Source organism: Megascapheus bottae, chromosome 2, assembly GCF_031878675.1.
Source record: "Megascapheus bottae isolate mThoBot1 chromosome 2, mThoBot2.hap1, whole genome shotgun sequence".
Lineage (NCBI taxonomy): Eukaryota > Metazoa > Chordata > Mammalia > Rodentia > Geomyidae > Megascapheus > Megascapheus bottae.
This window is the reverse complement of record NC_143510.1, coordinates 3711581-3726880: the sequence shown is the minus strand read 5'-3', so window position 1 is coordinate 3726880 and position 15300 is coordinate 3711581. Positions and strand designations below refer to the sequence as shown.

Genomic DNA, 15300 nt, shown 5'->3' with positions numbered 1-15300 from the left:
AGTGATGGCTGATACAGCAGGTAATAATTCTGCCAGACATAAAATAGCAGTGAATTCAACTAACGAAGTCATGGTTCTTCCATCACCACCTAAGAAGAAATACACTAGGATCCTTCCAACCAATAAATCAGAAGGAGAAGGTGAACTCCATCTTAAGGACTCAGCGAAGACAAAGGGAGAAGGTGACTGTGAGATGAGAGCAGCACCTAAATGAGCTGAGGTGCATAAATGGAAGTGTGGGAGACCTAAAGTAGTCATTAATACAAAACTTGCACTCAGGGTGGAAATTAAGAAGTTGGGACAAGGATATGAAAAGATCTTCGAGTTTCTTGAGGAAATGCAAGAAACTCTGGAATTTAAGAAAGAACTTGTTGGATCTGCTATCCAAGAGATGAAAAGATTCAGAAGCCGAGAGCTAATTAAACACTTGGAGCAGACACTGAAAAAAATCAACAAACATCTGAAAAAGGATAAATAAACCACAAATGTATAATCCTCTTATGACAGAGCTCAATAAGAGGAAAGAAGTTGTGTGGTGTGTTTGATAATGTAGGATACCAATGCTGAAGTCTTATGGTATATGTGTTTTTAAGTAAAATTGCCTCCCAAAGTCAAAAGACACTGAATATGTAAAAGCAGTGGAACTTTTGAATGTTACAAATTTAGTAAAAGTTTGGCAGTGACCCTATTGATTTGCTTTGAAAAGGCAAAAAAAAAAAAAAACCAAACAAACCCTAAAACAGTAATTTAGCTCATGAAGTTAATTTTTGAGTTATGTTTTTGTTAGTGCCACTCTCAAGCTAAGTGAACCACATGTTTTTGAAGTTCTCACTTAATAAAATGATTCAATTGGAATTTATTGATTTGATCCAAAGGCTTAAATCATGAAAATTAGTAGTGACAATTTTCTTTTTTGTGGGCATTGTGGTTTCATTTCCGTACCTCCAGCTCTTACCACAGCATCACTTGTGGCTTTTTCTATGTATGTGGTACCGAGCTATTGAACCCAGGGCTTTGTGCATGCTAGGCAAGCACTCTACCACTAAGCCACACTTTCATCTCTTGCTTAGCTTTGTTGCTCAAGGATGGCACTCTACTAATTGAGCTGTCCACTTTTGGCTTTTTATGGTTCATTGGAGATATGTCTCTGAGATTTGTCTGCCCAGGCTGGCTTTGAACTATGATCTTCAGATCTCAGCTTCCTAACTAGCTAGAGTTAGAGGTGTGAGTTACCGCTACCAAGCTCATGAACATGTTGAATAAACTTCCATATTATTTTAAAGTCTAATAAATAATTTTTCCCTTTTTTGCAGTATCTGAGGAACAATTGATGGAATTTGTTGAGAACAAAGACTATAGGATATTGTTAAGTGCATTAGAGAACTTTAAAGATGAAGAAGAAATTGTGCTCCATGTGCTGCACTGTCTGCATTCCTTAGCTGTTCCTTGTAAGTATCATATAACATGACTGCTTTTCGGCATGTGAAAAAAAAATCACAGTAAGTCTTCTTTCTTAATACACTTTGAAAAATGTCTTTATTTTTAGAAACTTGTGAATGCTAAACTCCTTCATGTAATCATTAATTAATATTTCTATTTATTGGGATCATGTTCCTTGATTTTTCAGAATTCATGGTAAGTGTTCAGATTTCATGGTTAGGTTGTGTGGCTAGATGATTGCAATGTGTCACATAAAAAGGCAAATGAGAGCAGAAGTACAGAGTTATGAAATCAGAGGAGTGAAGTAACATCTCTTGGATGAGACTTGAAGAGTGCTTTGTGCGTAAGGAGGGTGTAAGGTGCAGGAAGAGATTGCATAATGCATTCACAAAAGATGAAAATGGCTCAGTAAACTGGCTTTATGACATGTGTATGCGTGAGCTCATACATGTGTGTATGTATGCATAAATCCCTGCACATATACAAATAATTGTCTGAAACAAAGACACAGTGAGAGCTTTGGTAAGAGTGGAAGAGGTGGGAGACTTGGAATGAGATCAGGAATGGCCCATAAAGCTATAGGAAAGTTTGTAACTTCATAAGCCAAACCCAAAAGAACATAGGCTCAATGGTTTCCCTCATTTGTAATAATTGATACAAACCTTGGACTCTCCTAGCAGAGGATTACAATAGCTCCAACCTTAGATACATAAGGCCATATGGGATGAGACTAAATGAAAGGACCTCCAGGATATGGAAACAAGAGCTTTGTAATGTGTGATTATTGTTCTTAATGTACCATGTTATTTCTCTTCTCTTTTGTTGCCCCTTGGTTATTACAGTATCTGACCTTGTTATCTGGTATATTGTATATATGTTTATTTGTTTATTTGAAATAGGAAAGGGAAGGGGGGAAAACTAGATGGGGGGAGGGATTGGGAAATGGGGACAAAAATATGAGAAGGGGTATCAATATGTGTGAAGTAATACACCTTCTATCTGGTGAATATAACTGTAACCCCTCTTAATTACAATACAAAATATATGAAAAGAAAAATGTTTGGAACTTCATTGTGATGCGTTTCGGTGATGATCTAAAATCTGATGATTTTTCACACACAGAAAAAGTGAAAAAAGCTGGGCGTCAGTAACTCACTCCTATATTCCTAGCTTCTCAGGAGGCTGAGATCTGAGTGTCATGGTTTGAAGCCAGCCTGGGCAGGAAAAGCCCTTGAGACTCCTATCTCCAATTAATCATCAGAAAACTAGAAGTGGCATTGTGGGCCAAAAGTAGTAAAGCACTAGCCTACCTGTGATAAAAGCTAAGGGACATTTCTCAGGCCCTAAGTTTGAGCTCTATAGCTGACAACAACAACAACCAAAACCAAAAAGAAAAGGAAAAAAAGAAGCAAAAAAGCCAGACTCTGATGGTTCATGCCTATAATCCTAGCTCTTCATGAGGTTAACATTTAAGGATTGAGATTTGAAGCCAGCTGGGGCAGGAAAGTCTGTGAGACTCTTTTCTTTAATGAACTAGTAAAGTGTGGTATAGCAGGAGTCTTGAGTAAAGAGTCCAGGCAAAAACACTAGGGCACAAAGCCATGAGGTCAGCTACAGTAATCCCTCCCCCCAATACACACACATAAACACACACAAAAGTAAAAGAACAAGAAAAAATAAAACGCTGCTCTTGCTACCAGTGATTACTAATGGATTAAAAATATGCTTCAGAGTCTATTTTTTTAAGTGCACAAAAGGACATTTCATGTCTTGTGTGTTACCTGTATGGGTTCATACAGGATATCCATATGCATCTAAATACTAATAACTTCACCCACACATATAGAAAGATGCTTTAAGGATTCAATGAATTGCATAATGTAATGGATGTAGAATAGGTTAGGCACTGGTGGCTCTTATCTGTAATCCTACCTATTCAATTGGATGAAATCTGAAGGACTGTATTTAACATCAGCCTGGGCAGAAAAGTTCCCATGGCCCTATCTCCATTTAATGAGCAAAAAGGCTAACCAAGAGGCATGGTTGAAGTGGTAGAGTACTAGCTGTGAATAACAAAGCTGAGCAAGAGCTGGAGGCACTGAGTTCAAGACCTGGAAATGGAAAAAAATATCTAGAATAGTACCTGGTATATCTTCTGTGTTCTAAAATTGTGGACAGCACTCTTCCACAACAGGAATCCCATATAGTAGTTATAATTTATGTCATAGTTGACAAAAGTTCTCGATGGCATACAGAAGCTTGGGATTTTACTGAGTAGTACTGAGAATAACTCCTTTATGAATGAATACCAATTGTGTGTGTGTGTGCAATGTTCTAAAATCACAGTATTTTCCTATCCACTGGATCTTAAACATTTAAAGTTAAATGGCATTGAAAAATGGTAACAATAACTTTTATCATTTTCTGAATCATCCCTGTGAACAAGTGAAAAATAGCCTTCCTTCTGCTTTCCTTGGGGTTCTATCACTCATTATTTGTTTAGTTGGGACTGTGCTGCCTTTGGAATGCAATGCTTTCCACCCACAACTGACATAACTCTAATGAAAATGTGTTGATTCATAACACAAAAGTCAAAGAAAGCATCAGTTAAAAGTGCAGAAATCAAGAGGCTGAAACATTGATTCTTTATGAAAGACATTTGTTCTACAGTTTCTAAGTCCATCCCATTCCCCTGAGACCAATGGGGGCAGATTGTTTTACCAGTCTCTTTCCTTTCATTCTGTTTTTTTTTTAATTACAAGTTTAAAGGACAGTTTATTTATCGATTTGCATTGGTAGTAGATTTGAACTTACGGTTTCACACTCTTGCTTGGCCATTTCTTTCAAGGAGGAGGTTCTTCCACTTGAGCCACACCTCCACTTCTGACTTTTTGCTGGTTTGTTGGATATAAGAGTCTGATGGAGGTTGGGAGTTTGGCCTTTTGGTAGAGTGCTTGCCCAGCATGCACAAAGACCTAGGCTCGATTCCACACTAACACATACATAGACAAAGCTGAAAGTGGTGCTGTGGCTCAAGTGGTAGAGCTTCTCCGTTGAGAAAGCCAAGGGCAGTGCTCAGGTCCTGAGTTCAAGCCCCAGGACTGGCAAAAAAATAGAGTCTGATGGATTTTTCTATCCTGGTTGGCTTTGAACTGTGATCTAATCTAGTCACCTGAATAGCTAGAATTACAGGTGCAAGCTGCCAATGCCTGGAAGAAATACAATTTAAACACTAAAAATATTTTTGAGAAAATGGTTAGTTTCAGTTGGATACAGTTATAGAAGCTCTTAATTTGAAGGCAGATTTTAATTTTTAAAGAATAGATAACATTTCACTGAAAGATATAAATATTTCCTCCATGTTGAGTCACAGCCCAGCTTTTCCCGGTGGATAATTTTCTTCCTTTCTGATTCATTTCTATTTATGCTTGTCCTTGGTGTCTGTCTGTCTGTCTTTCTGTGTGTGTGTGTGTGTGTGTGTGTGTGTGTGTGTGTGTGTGTGTGTTGGACTAAGGGCTTGGAATCACTTTCCCTTTGCTTTTGTGCTACCACTTGGGCCACAGCTTCACTTCCCAGTTTTTGTACTTAATCGATGGTAAGAATCTCACAGACTTCCCTGTCCTGGCTGGCTTTGAACCATGCTCTTCAGATCTCAGCTTCCTGAGTAGCTAGGATTGCAGGTGTGAGCCATCAGCTTCTGATCATCAGTCACATATTTAATATGATACCTCTCTTCCTTTCTCTCACCTCCCTTTAGCTACTATGGAACCATCTTGATTTTAATGCCTCTTTTATTGGCTGTGTTGGAGTAGAGAAAATAAATCATCTCTTATTTTAGTAGCTCTATTACATGACATAATCTTACTTTTGTCTTGTGTTGGTATGAGGAAATGATAGTGTGCCATTCTATAATGGGTTCTTTAGGAAACAGAAAGCCATCCTCACTGCTTAGAATGAATTTGAATCCATATGGCTATTTTAAACATATCACTGGTTACTTTTCAGAGCCTACATTTTCAAACTTTTGGCTTGAAGTTTAAGCCAAGAATCAATGATTTAAGCATTTTTTTTCTTAATGCCAAAGTTGAGTCCCACATCCCATTACATTAGCTATGAATGGCATAGTATTTTTGTTCCTGTTTGCTAGAACACAGTATTTATATTTGGAAACATCCATTACGCTGCTATGTATTTATCATCTATAAGGGAGGTGTTTGTAATTGAGTGCAGGTGGCTCATGCCTGTAATCCTAGCTACTCAGGAGGCTGAGGTCTGAGAATCATTGCTAGAAGTCAGCCCAGACAGAAAGGTTCTTGAGACCTCTATCTCCAATTAACCTCTAAAATGCTAGAAGTTGAGGTATGGCTCAAGTGGGAGGGTTCCAGACTTAGGCAGAAAAATCTAGGCAAGGGCAAGAGGCCCTGAATTCAAACATTCATACCACCACCAAAATCAAACCAGACCAAAAAGACATGTTTATGAATTAAGGAAGAAATGAAATGATTGCCTCATTGATAATGATGATTGTTTTGGTTTTAGGCAATAATGTTGAAGTTCTCATGAGTGGCAATGTCAGGTGTTACAACATTGTGATAGATGCCATGCGAGCATTCCCCATAAGTGAAAAGATTCAGCAAGTCAGTTGCTGCTTGCTCCACCGGCTGACCTTAGGTAAGTGATAATCGTTACCTAATTCACCAGCACAGTGCCACGTGATATGAGTAGATACAGTCCTAGTGCAAGTGGGTGGCTAAGTCGTATAGTGATAGATCAACAATGGAAACACTGTACTACTGTATGTAGCAAATTGATCGGCCATGATAGATGTAATTTTAAAGGAATGGCAACACTAAATGTATAGATGCATGTACAGTCTGAATTTTGTGCTTGATTTCTCCCTTTTTTATTGTTACTTGTTATTGTGCTTTTGCATTTTTGATTTTTGATTTTGTGTGTATGTATGTGTGCCGATCCTGGGGCTTGAACTTAGGACCTGGGTGCTATCCCTGACCTTTTGCACTCAAGGCTAATGGCTCTGCCACTTGAACCATAATTCCACTTCCAACATTTTGGTGGTGAATTGGAGATGAGTCTCACAGACTTTCCTGCTCTGGTTGGCTTTGAACTGTGATCCTTAGATCTCAGCTTCTTGGGAAGCTAAGGTTCCAAGTGTGAGCCACCGGCAGCCAACTTGATTTTTGATCTTTTGAGATCCTCTTTTGCTAGGAAGTCCAGCCTGGCCTTGAACTACAGATCCCCCAAACTTAGCCCATGGAGTGTTGGGGTAGAGTGTGTGCCACCATATTTTTTTTTTGCCACCAGAATGGTATGTGCATATAATCATATTTGCTTTCAGCAAGCTTCCAAAATGTCTTTTATTTTGGTGGTATTGGAGATTGCACTCAGGGCAATCATGTGGGTCACACCCCCAGCTGCAGAAAGTCTTTGTATCCTATCCAAAACCATGCAACCAGGAAAGGAAGAGGTCAGGCAGAGTCTAGATTTTTGCATCCTGTGATTATCAGATTGGGAAGGGCAAGAGGAAGGAAAGATGGAGAAGGTTGCTGGTTAGGAAACAAGTGTGAGAACTCTGATGTGCTGTTATTCAGTGGGGGTGAATACAGATCTTGGCTATGCATTATATAATTTTAAAAGTCCAGGGGAAGCTGGGCACAGGTGACTCATGCCTGTGATCCTAGCTACTCAGGAGGTGAGATCTGAGGACTGCAATTGAAATCTGCCTGGATAGGAAAGTCCATGAGACTCTTACCTCCAGTGAACCAGCAAAAAGCTGGAAATAAAGTTGTGGCTCAAGTGGTAGCGTGGCATCCTTGAACAAAAAGCACAGGGGCAGCACTCAGCCCTATCTTCAAGTCCCAGGACTGGCATACATGGGCAAAAAAATTTTACCTTTGTTTTCCTAGTTAAAAGAAGCCTAAAGTCAATAAATAAATTATTAACATTTGGTTAAAGTATGGATTTAATGCATTCAATGTTCATTAACTGCTTCAGATAATTTCCCATGACTTTTCCCATCATTTGTCTTAATGTGAAACCAGCCTTTGTGGTGTTTCCCCAGAGCCACGCTTACAGGGGTCAGAGGGAGGGAGTGGTATGGTGCAGCTCCTGCCATTTATCAGGGAAAGAGAAAGCTGGGGACACCCCAAGGTTAGACTAGACAGTCAATTAGAAGAGAACTTTTCAGAAATGACTGGAAGACTTGTGATCTCTCAGAGCTGTGGAGTGGGTTTGTTTGGTGGAGGAATACAGAAAGAGCAAACTAGGATAATGGTGAGAAGCCAGACTTTGTGTAATATAGGATTGTCTCTCTCTCCCGCCCTCCCTCCTTCCCCCCTCTCTCTTTTCCTCCCTCCTCTTCTCCCTCCCTGTCCTTGTCCTGGGTCTTGAACTCAGGGCCTGGTCATTGTCTCTGATTCTTCTTTTTAATCTGCTTTAGAATAGTACTTTACCACTTGAACCACAGCTCCACTTCTAGCTTTTTGGTGCTTAATTGGAGATAATAGTCTCTCTCATAGTCTTTCCTACCTGGGCTGGCTTTGAACCTTGATCCTCAGATCTCAGCATCCAGAGTAGCTAGGATTACACATGTGAGCCATTGGCACCCAGTCAATACGGTATCTTTTACACTGTTGACTTTGTAGCTCATTGTTCATTTAAGTACATATATAAATGAATAGTTTTTGTTTTTCTTTTTTTAGTTTTAGCTTAGTAAAAGCATTATCAGGAATATATCTATATCTATATCTATATATCTGCCTGGCTCAATTTTATATTTTTATTATCATTGTCATCCCTTTATTTTCCCCCATCTCTCCTAACCCCACTTATGCCCTCAAGTTGTGTGGTCTCGTGTTTACATATGTACCTTGAATATCATGACAGTATTTACTCATCATTTTCTCTCAATTTTATAATGATGTGAAGAAAAATTCCTCAAAACTTATTCAATCAGATTATTTACTGTAAGTATGCTTTAATGTCACTAAGATAGTCACCCTAGCTCAAGTGTATTTATTGAAATGCTGTTATGTAATTAAAACCAGTTTTTTTAAAGTTTCATGTGTGAGAATTGGCTAATGGCTTCCTTAACTCGTAGGTAATTTTTTCAATATTCTGGTCCTAAATGAGGTCCATGAATTTGTGGTCAAGGCTGTGGAGAACTATCCAAACAACGCAGCGTTACAAATATCAGCCCTCAGCTGCTTAGCACTCCTGAGTAAGTACCATTCCTAATGAGGATTTTTTGTAGTGTTTGCTGGATATTGAATCAAGAGTCTCCTGCATTCCAGGTAAGCACTCTACAACTGAGTTCTGATGCCAGTCTTAAAATGAGATTTCTGGGCACATCAGGTGTTGAATGCTCAAATTAGAACAAGAGGGTCATATGTAGAGAAGGAAAGATTAAATAACCACTGTACCATAATGTAACATTTTTTTTCCAATAGAGTCGACTTGCAAAGGAACTAAAATGTGTAAACATTTTAGTTCATACAGATTTTGTTGTTCACCCCTTGCTTAACTTGCTCATAAACTAGCTAATCTCTTCCTCATTCCATTATTTATTTACATGGGATAGGATGGCAATATTCAATGGTGTAAAATATATTACAAATTGTTTTATGATTAAGGCAGTATATAATGCCATCTCATTCTGCTGATAACCTTTCAAAAATAGGGACATAAATGAGGTCAGTCATCGCAGGCACGCTAGCATGATTTGGAAAATCTATGACACTTTTCTGTCCAGCTAACCATCAAAGAAATCAAAAGAGGAGCTGTGATTCAAGTGGTAGAGCACCAGCCTTGGGACAGCCCTAGGCTCTGACTTCAAGCCCCAATATTGGCACACACACACACACACACACACACACACACACACACACTCATAGTCAAGCTGTCATTAAATTATATACATATAAAATACATGGTATATATTTATTTTGACAATTTTTTCCAGCTGAGACCATTTTCTTAAATCAAGACTTAGAGGAAAAGAATGAGACTCTGGAGAGTGAGGAGGAGGAGGAGGAGGAAGAAGAAGATAAACTGTTCTGGCTGGAAGCCTGTTACAGAGCTTTAACATGGCACAGAAAGAATAAACATGTGCAGGTTGGACACTCAGATATTATAATTACTCAGAATTGTGCTTGTAAATACTTTATATTGTGTTAAGCTTCTTCTTTTCTTTTCCTCTCCAGGAGGCTGCATGTTGGGCGCTAAACAATCTTCTCATGTACCAAAACAGTTTACACAGGAAGATTGGAGATGAAGATGGCCAGTTAGTACTTCTAATTTTACACTACATAACATTTCAATAAGCTGAGGAGGTAGTTCAGGCCTGTAATCCTAGCTTGTCAGAGGCTGAGATCTGAGTATCTCAGTTGGAACCTAGTTTGGGCAGGAAAGTCCATGAGACTCCTATCAAGAAGCTCGGAGTGAAGCTGTTTCTCAAGTGATAGAGTGCTGGCCTTGAGTGAAAAAGCTAAGGGACAGTGTCCAGGCCCCAAGTTCAAGCTCTAGTACTGGCACACACATACACACACACACACACACACGCACACACACACACACACACACGAAATCCCAAGTATATTTTTTCAATCAATACATACAAACTTTTATTGTTAGAAATATTTTTTGGTTTGAGTGGCACTGGTATTTTAATTTAGGGTGTATGTGTAGCTCTACTGTTGAGCCACACTTCCTATTCTTGTTACCCCGACAATTTTGGAGAGAGCTCTTGCTTTTTGCCCAGGCATCCTAGTGACACTTCCTCGGGTTGCTGGGGTGATAGATACTTATCACCACACCCTGCTAATAGTTAAAATGGGGGGGGGTCCCATGAACTTTTGCTTGGATTCGCTTTTTAATAGGACCCTCATGTTCTCTATTTCTGGGTTAGGTGAAATTACAGGTATGAGCCATTAGTACCCATCTAAGTTCATTGGAAGAAACATTTCTGACATAAGCTTGTATTAAGTGTAGCTGCATATTACATACTGGTATACAGCGTTTGGATCTAATTGGCTTGCATACTTAGATAAAGTGGTGGTGTCTGAGCTGTCAGAAGCTCAGTCATTTTTGCTGGGATAAGAATCTTGTCATTTTCTAGCTCATCATGTAAGAATAGCATATTGATTTATGTCCAGTGACAGAAGACACAGAGCCACCATAGCTCTTTCTAATGAGGTGTCTGGTCACATGACAGACTATGTCTGGTAGTGTTGTCCTGTCTTTTCTCAAGACAGCTAAAGAAGGAGGAGGCTTTGAGTTGCAGACTCTGGTGGCTTTGGAAGACGGGGAGTCTTTTCCATCATGTACATCATAGCAAGACTTCCACAAACATTGGGTTCCTTTCTACCCATGAGCCTCTGCTCATACCAAGCTCTTGTACTATGGGCCTCTTTGCACTGGGGTAGCAATGGATTTTAAAACACTAGCAGTCCTCTTTGGAAACTTAAAATAGTAAGATTCTACATAAAAATACCTTGGAAGCCTATTTGCATCATGACCAATAAAGCAGGAATTAATGGCACTGACACTGTTTAATCAAACATTCCAAGTTTGAGAAGAGATGGTAATTATTTGGATAACAATGTTAAGCCAATATTGGAATAATCCCATATTGAACAAATTTGAGTTAGAAGTATGGTAGTGTAGTCCTGTAATCCCTGCATTCAGGAGGCTGAGGGAGGAGGATCTTAGGTCAAGGACAGTCTGGGTGCTCTCTCTCTCTCTCTCCCTCTCTCTCTTTCTCTCTCCCTCTCTCTCTCTCTCTCTCTCTCAAACAAAATGAAACTGGGAGCTGGTGGCTCACGCCTGTAATCCTAGCTACTTAGGAGGCTGAGATCTGAGGATTATGGTTCAAAGCCATCCAGGGTACAGAAGTCCTTGAGATTCTTATCTCAGGAAACTGGAAGTGGTGCTGTGGCTCAACATGGTAGAGTGGTAGATTTTAGCAGAAGAGCTCAGGGACATGCCCAGGCCCAGAGTTCAAGCCCCATGAATGACAAAAACAAACAAATAAACAAAAAGAACTGAGGGTAAGGCAGATTCATGATGCAGTTTATGCATTTTAGTCTAAAATAGATTACTCAATACTTAACATAATTATATATTTATTATATACAATATATAATATATGTATTAATAAATAGTATTAATATATGTGTATGTGTCATGTATATTAATATGCATGCATATTAACATCATATATAACATATAACCATATGTAGCTATAATGTAGTATATATAATATAAAAATATAAAAATATATATGATAAAGTATAATAGTATATGATATAAATATATTATATAATGTATCATTTATTTACACTATAATATGTATTATACTACACATTACATATAATATGTGATATTATGTATATATCATATACATATATGATATATATATAATATATGTAATGTATATTATGAAATATATAATTACATGTAATAGATAATATATTATTGTTATTTCTTTTTTTTCTCAAATATTTTTATTGTAATTAATAGAAGGGTTACATTATATTCACCAGATAGAAGGTGCATTACTTCACATACATTATACCTTTTCTCATGTCTTGGTCCCAATTTCCTTCCCCCCCACCCCCATCCCTCATTTTGTTTTCCTCCCTTCCCTATCCAACTTCAAATAACCAAATACACATATATACAATATATTAGATAACCAGGTGATATATTGTAACAATATGAGATAACCAAGGGACAGCAAAAGAGATGAGAGATAACAGTAAAATAAGGACAATAATCACTCATTATATGGCTTTTGTTTCTATATCCTGGAGATCCTTTCATTTAGCATCATTCTATATGGACTTAAGTATCTAGGTTTTGTTCTATTGTAATCTCTGCTAGTAGAGCCCAAGGTTTCTACTGATTATGACAAATGAGGGAAACCATTGAGCCTATGTTCCTTTGAGTTTGGCTTACTTCACTTAATATGATTTTTTTTCTAAGTTTTTCCATTTCCTTACAAATGGGGCGATGTCATTCTTTCTGTCAGCAGCATAGAATTCCATTGTGTATAAATACCACATCTTACATGTAATAGATAATATATTATTATGTTATTTCTGTAAGAAAATATATTTATGTTTTACATGTTTAGTCCCACTGTGCATTATAACTGTTTAAAATTTTTTTCTTTCTTGTTTCCATTATAAAAAAAGAGACTGACTTCATCCTTTTGTTTTTTTCCTCACAGTACATCCTTGCCAGTGTGCTTTGCACTATTCAGCCCTTTCCCTTCTCCACCATTTATTATGTTTTAAAGAAAGGGAAACATCTATTTCTCCATATTTAAGAGATTTGAGTCTAAATTTTAAATGCAGACAGCTTTATCTGTCACTGCTCTCAGTGGCCTTGGATACCGTTCCTCTGGCCTTATTTGAGTTAGAGTTCTTAGCTGATGGGAGAACCAGTGCTAATTATGACATGTTATTGCTTGTGGAGGTTTCCAGCTCACAGGGAGGTGATGCTTGCTATGCTGGTGCACTCCTCCTCTAAGGAAGTCTTTCAGGCATCTGCGACTGCACTGTCCACTCTCCTGGAACAAAATGGTAAGTAAGGGGTCTGTCACAGGAGTATGAGGCCCTGAGTTCAGTGACCTCTTTTCTTTTTCTTTTTGTAGGTCATGGGGCTTGAGCTCAGCGTGGGCACTGTCCCTGAGCTCTTCAGCTCAAGGCTACCACCCTACCCTTGAGCCAAGCCCCACTTCTCATTTTCTAGAGGTTAATTGGAGATAAGAGTCTCAGGTCCTTTTGTGTCCAGGCTTGCTTTGATCCTTGATCCTCAGACTTCAGCCTACTGAGTAGCGAGGTGTGAGCCCCTGCACCTGGCTAAAGAGTTCAGTGATCTCTTAAAAAAATGAATAAAGAAAGAAAAAAAAACAATAAAAATATTAGGGTAGAACAACAGATGGATAAGAATAAAAATAAATTTGTATACTCTCCTGGATATTTGTGAATGTATCCACTCCCACATGATATATATTTTATATTTTTTGCACAAATTGGAACAAACTATGCCCTTTTATAATACATTTTATATTGTTCTATTTGATGTTGATAATATATATCCTCACATCATAGTTAGTCATGTAGTTTCCCCGTGTGTGCCTATAAATTAGTCTCTGTTGATGGATTGTAAGCCTGGATCCAACTGGGTTTTTAAAATATATAATAAACACGAAGGGGTTATTTTTCCTTTTTGTATTTCTTTACTTATTTTTTTCTTGTTTATTTGAAAAGTCAGTTTTATAGGTAGGCAACTGGATGATAAAGATATTCACTGGTTTGAAATCTGGTAAAACTTGTCAAGTTTTTGTGCTATTATTTTTCTTGAAAACAATCCTTCATATGTAATTCTTATAATCCTTGTATAATTCAATGCAAGAGGAGAGACAAATGGCTCAGAGACTTTTGGAAGCCTCTGTCAGGTGCAGATTATGGCTGAACCCGTTCTAGATTCCTGTCTCTGGAAACAGGAAATACTGCCAACAGACGTTGAGAGGAAACTCATCGTACTGGCATTGGGACCTGGCAGCTCTTGCAGGATATTTTTAGAGGGAGAAAAACAAAGAAAACACTGAAAGATTCATCAGACACATGGAGCAGTAGGAGTTGCAGCTCTTAGTAGAGAACATGGATGAATGAAAAGAGATAAAGCACCTCATGTATGATTCTTTAAACTGTGATTGAGGTTAAGGCAAAAGGAAACCTCTCTTTTTTCTTTTCCCTCCATTCTCACCCCATCCTTCTAATGGTATTGTAATAAAACACTTGGAATGACAGAACCCTGAAAGACATAGTCAGGCTTGCTCTTTGGATAATGAATCACAGTAAGAGGGGTTGGTTTTCATTATTATTATTATTATTATTATTATTATTATTAATTATTTATTTTGGTGCTGGATGCTAGTGGTTCACACCTGTAATCCTAGCTACTTAGGAGGCTGAGATCTGAGGATCATGATTCATAGGCAGCCTGGGCAGACAGATCTGTGAGAATTTTATGTCTTAATTGACAATCAAAAAGCCAGAAGTAGAGTTGTGGTTCAAATAGTAGAAACTCAGCCTTGAGCAAAAAGCTAAGGGATAACACCAGGCCATGAGTTCAAGCCTTAAGACTACTTTGAATAAATAAATAAGAGATACATGAAATTAAAACAAGAAAAGCTAGGTTTGTGTGGCTACAAAAATCTCAAGACCAAGCCGAGCAAGGTGGCTCACACCTGTAATCCTAGCTACTCAGGATTCTGAGATCTGAGTATTATGGTTCAAAGTCATCCCATGGGACTTCTTTATTTTTGTGGGTTTTGGGGCTTGAACTAGGCCTGGGCGCTGTCCCTGAGCTCTTCAGCTCAAGGCTACCACCCTACTACCCTTGAGCCAAGATCCACTTCCCATTTTCTAGAGGTTAGTTGAACATAAGGGTCTTAGGTCCTTTTGTGCCCTGGCTTGCTTTGAACCTTGATCCTCAGATCTCTGCCTCCTGTGTGTGGGAGCACCTGTGCTTGAGTGGGTGCTGGTACCAAGACCTTAACTCATGGCCTCCAGTTCCTGCTTGGCATGTCTGCACTCTACCAATTTGTACCACAGTTTGGGTTTTTTGGTTAATTGGAGATGGGATTTTGAGGATTTTTCTGCCCTAGCTCAAATCTTGATCCTCTAGGTCTCTGTTTCTTGTGTATCTAAGATTACCGTATGAGACATAGGCTTGTAGCTCAGTACCAGGGTTTGAACTCAGAGCTTCATATGTGCTTGGATAGCACTCTACCATTTGAGCCATACCTCCAGTCCAGTATTTCTAGTGACT

General features: G+C 38.5%; 1 protein-coding gene across 3 annotated transcripts in view; it reads left to right on the top strand.

Moving 5' to 3' along the window:
• The window catches only part of LOC150066277 (leucine-rich repeat serine/threonine-protein kinase 2), a 146463-nt gene that overhangs the window by 18822 nt on the left and 112341 nt on the right, over nucleotides 1-15300 (top strand). For all 3 annotated transcript variants that reach the window (XM_090319800.1, XM_090319793.1, XM_090319786.1), the window contains exons 6-11: nucleotides 1314-1448; nucleotides 5980-6111; nucleotides 8558-8677; nucleotides 9419-9570; nucleotides 9660-9739; nucleotides 12937-13043. In XM_090319800.1, the coding sequence (XP_090175926.1) occupies nucleotides 1314-1448; nucleotides 5980-6111; nucleotides 8558-8677; nucleotides 9419-9570; nucleotides 9660-9739; nucleotides 12937-13043 (726 nt within the window). The remainder of the gene's footprint in view (nucleotides 1-1313; nucleotides 1449-5979; nucleotides 6112-8557; nucleotides 8678-9418; nucleotides 9571-9659; nucleotides 9740-12936; nucleotides 13044-15300) is intronic.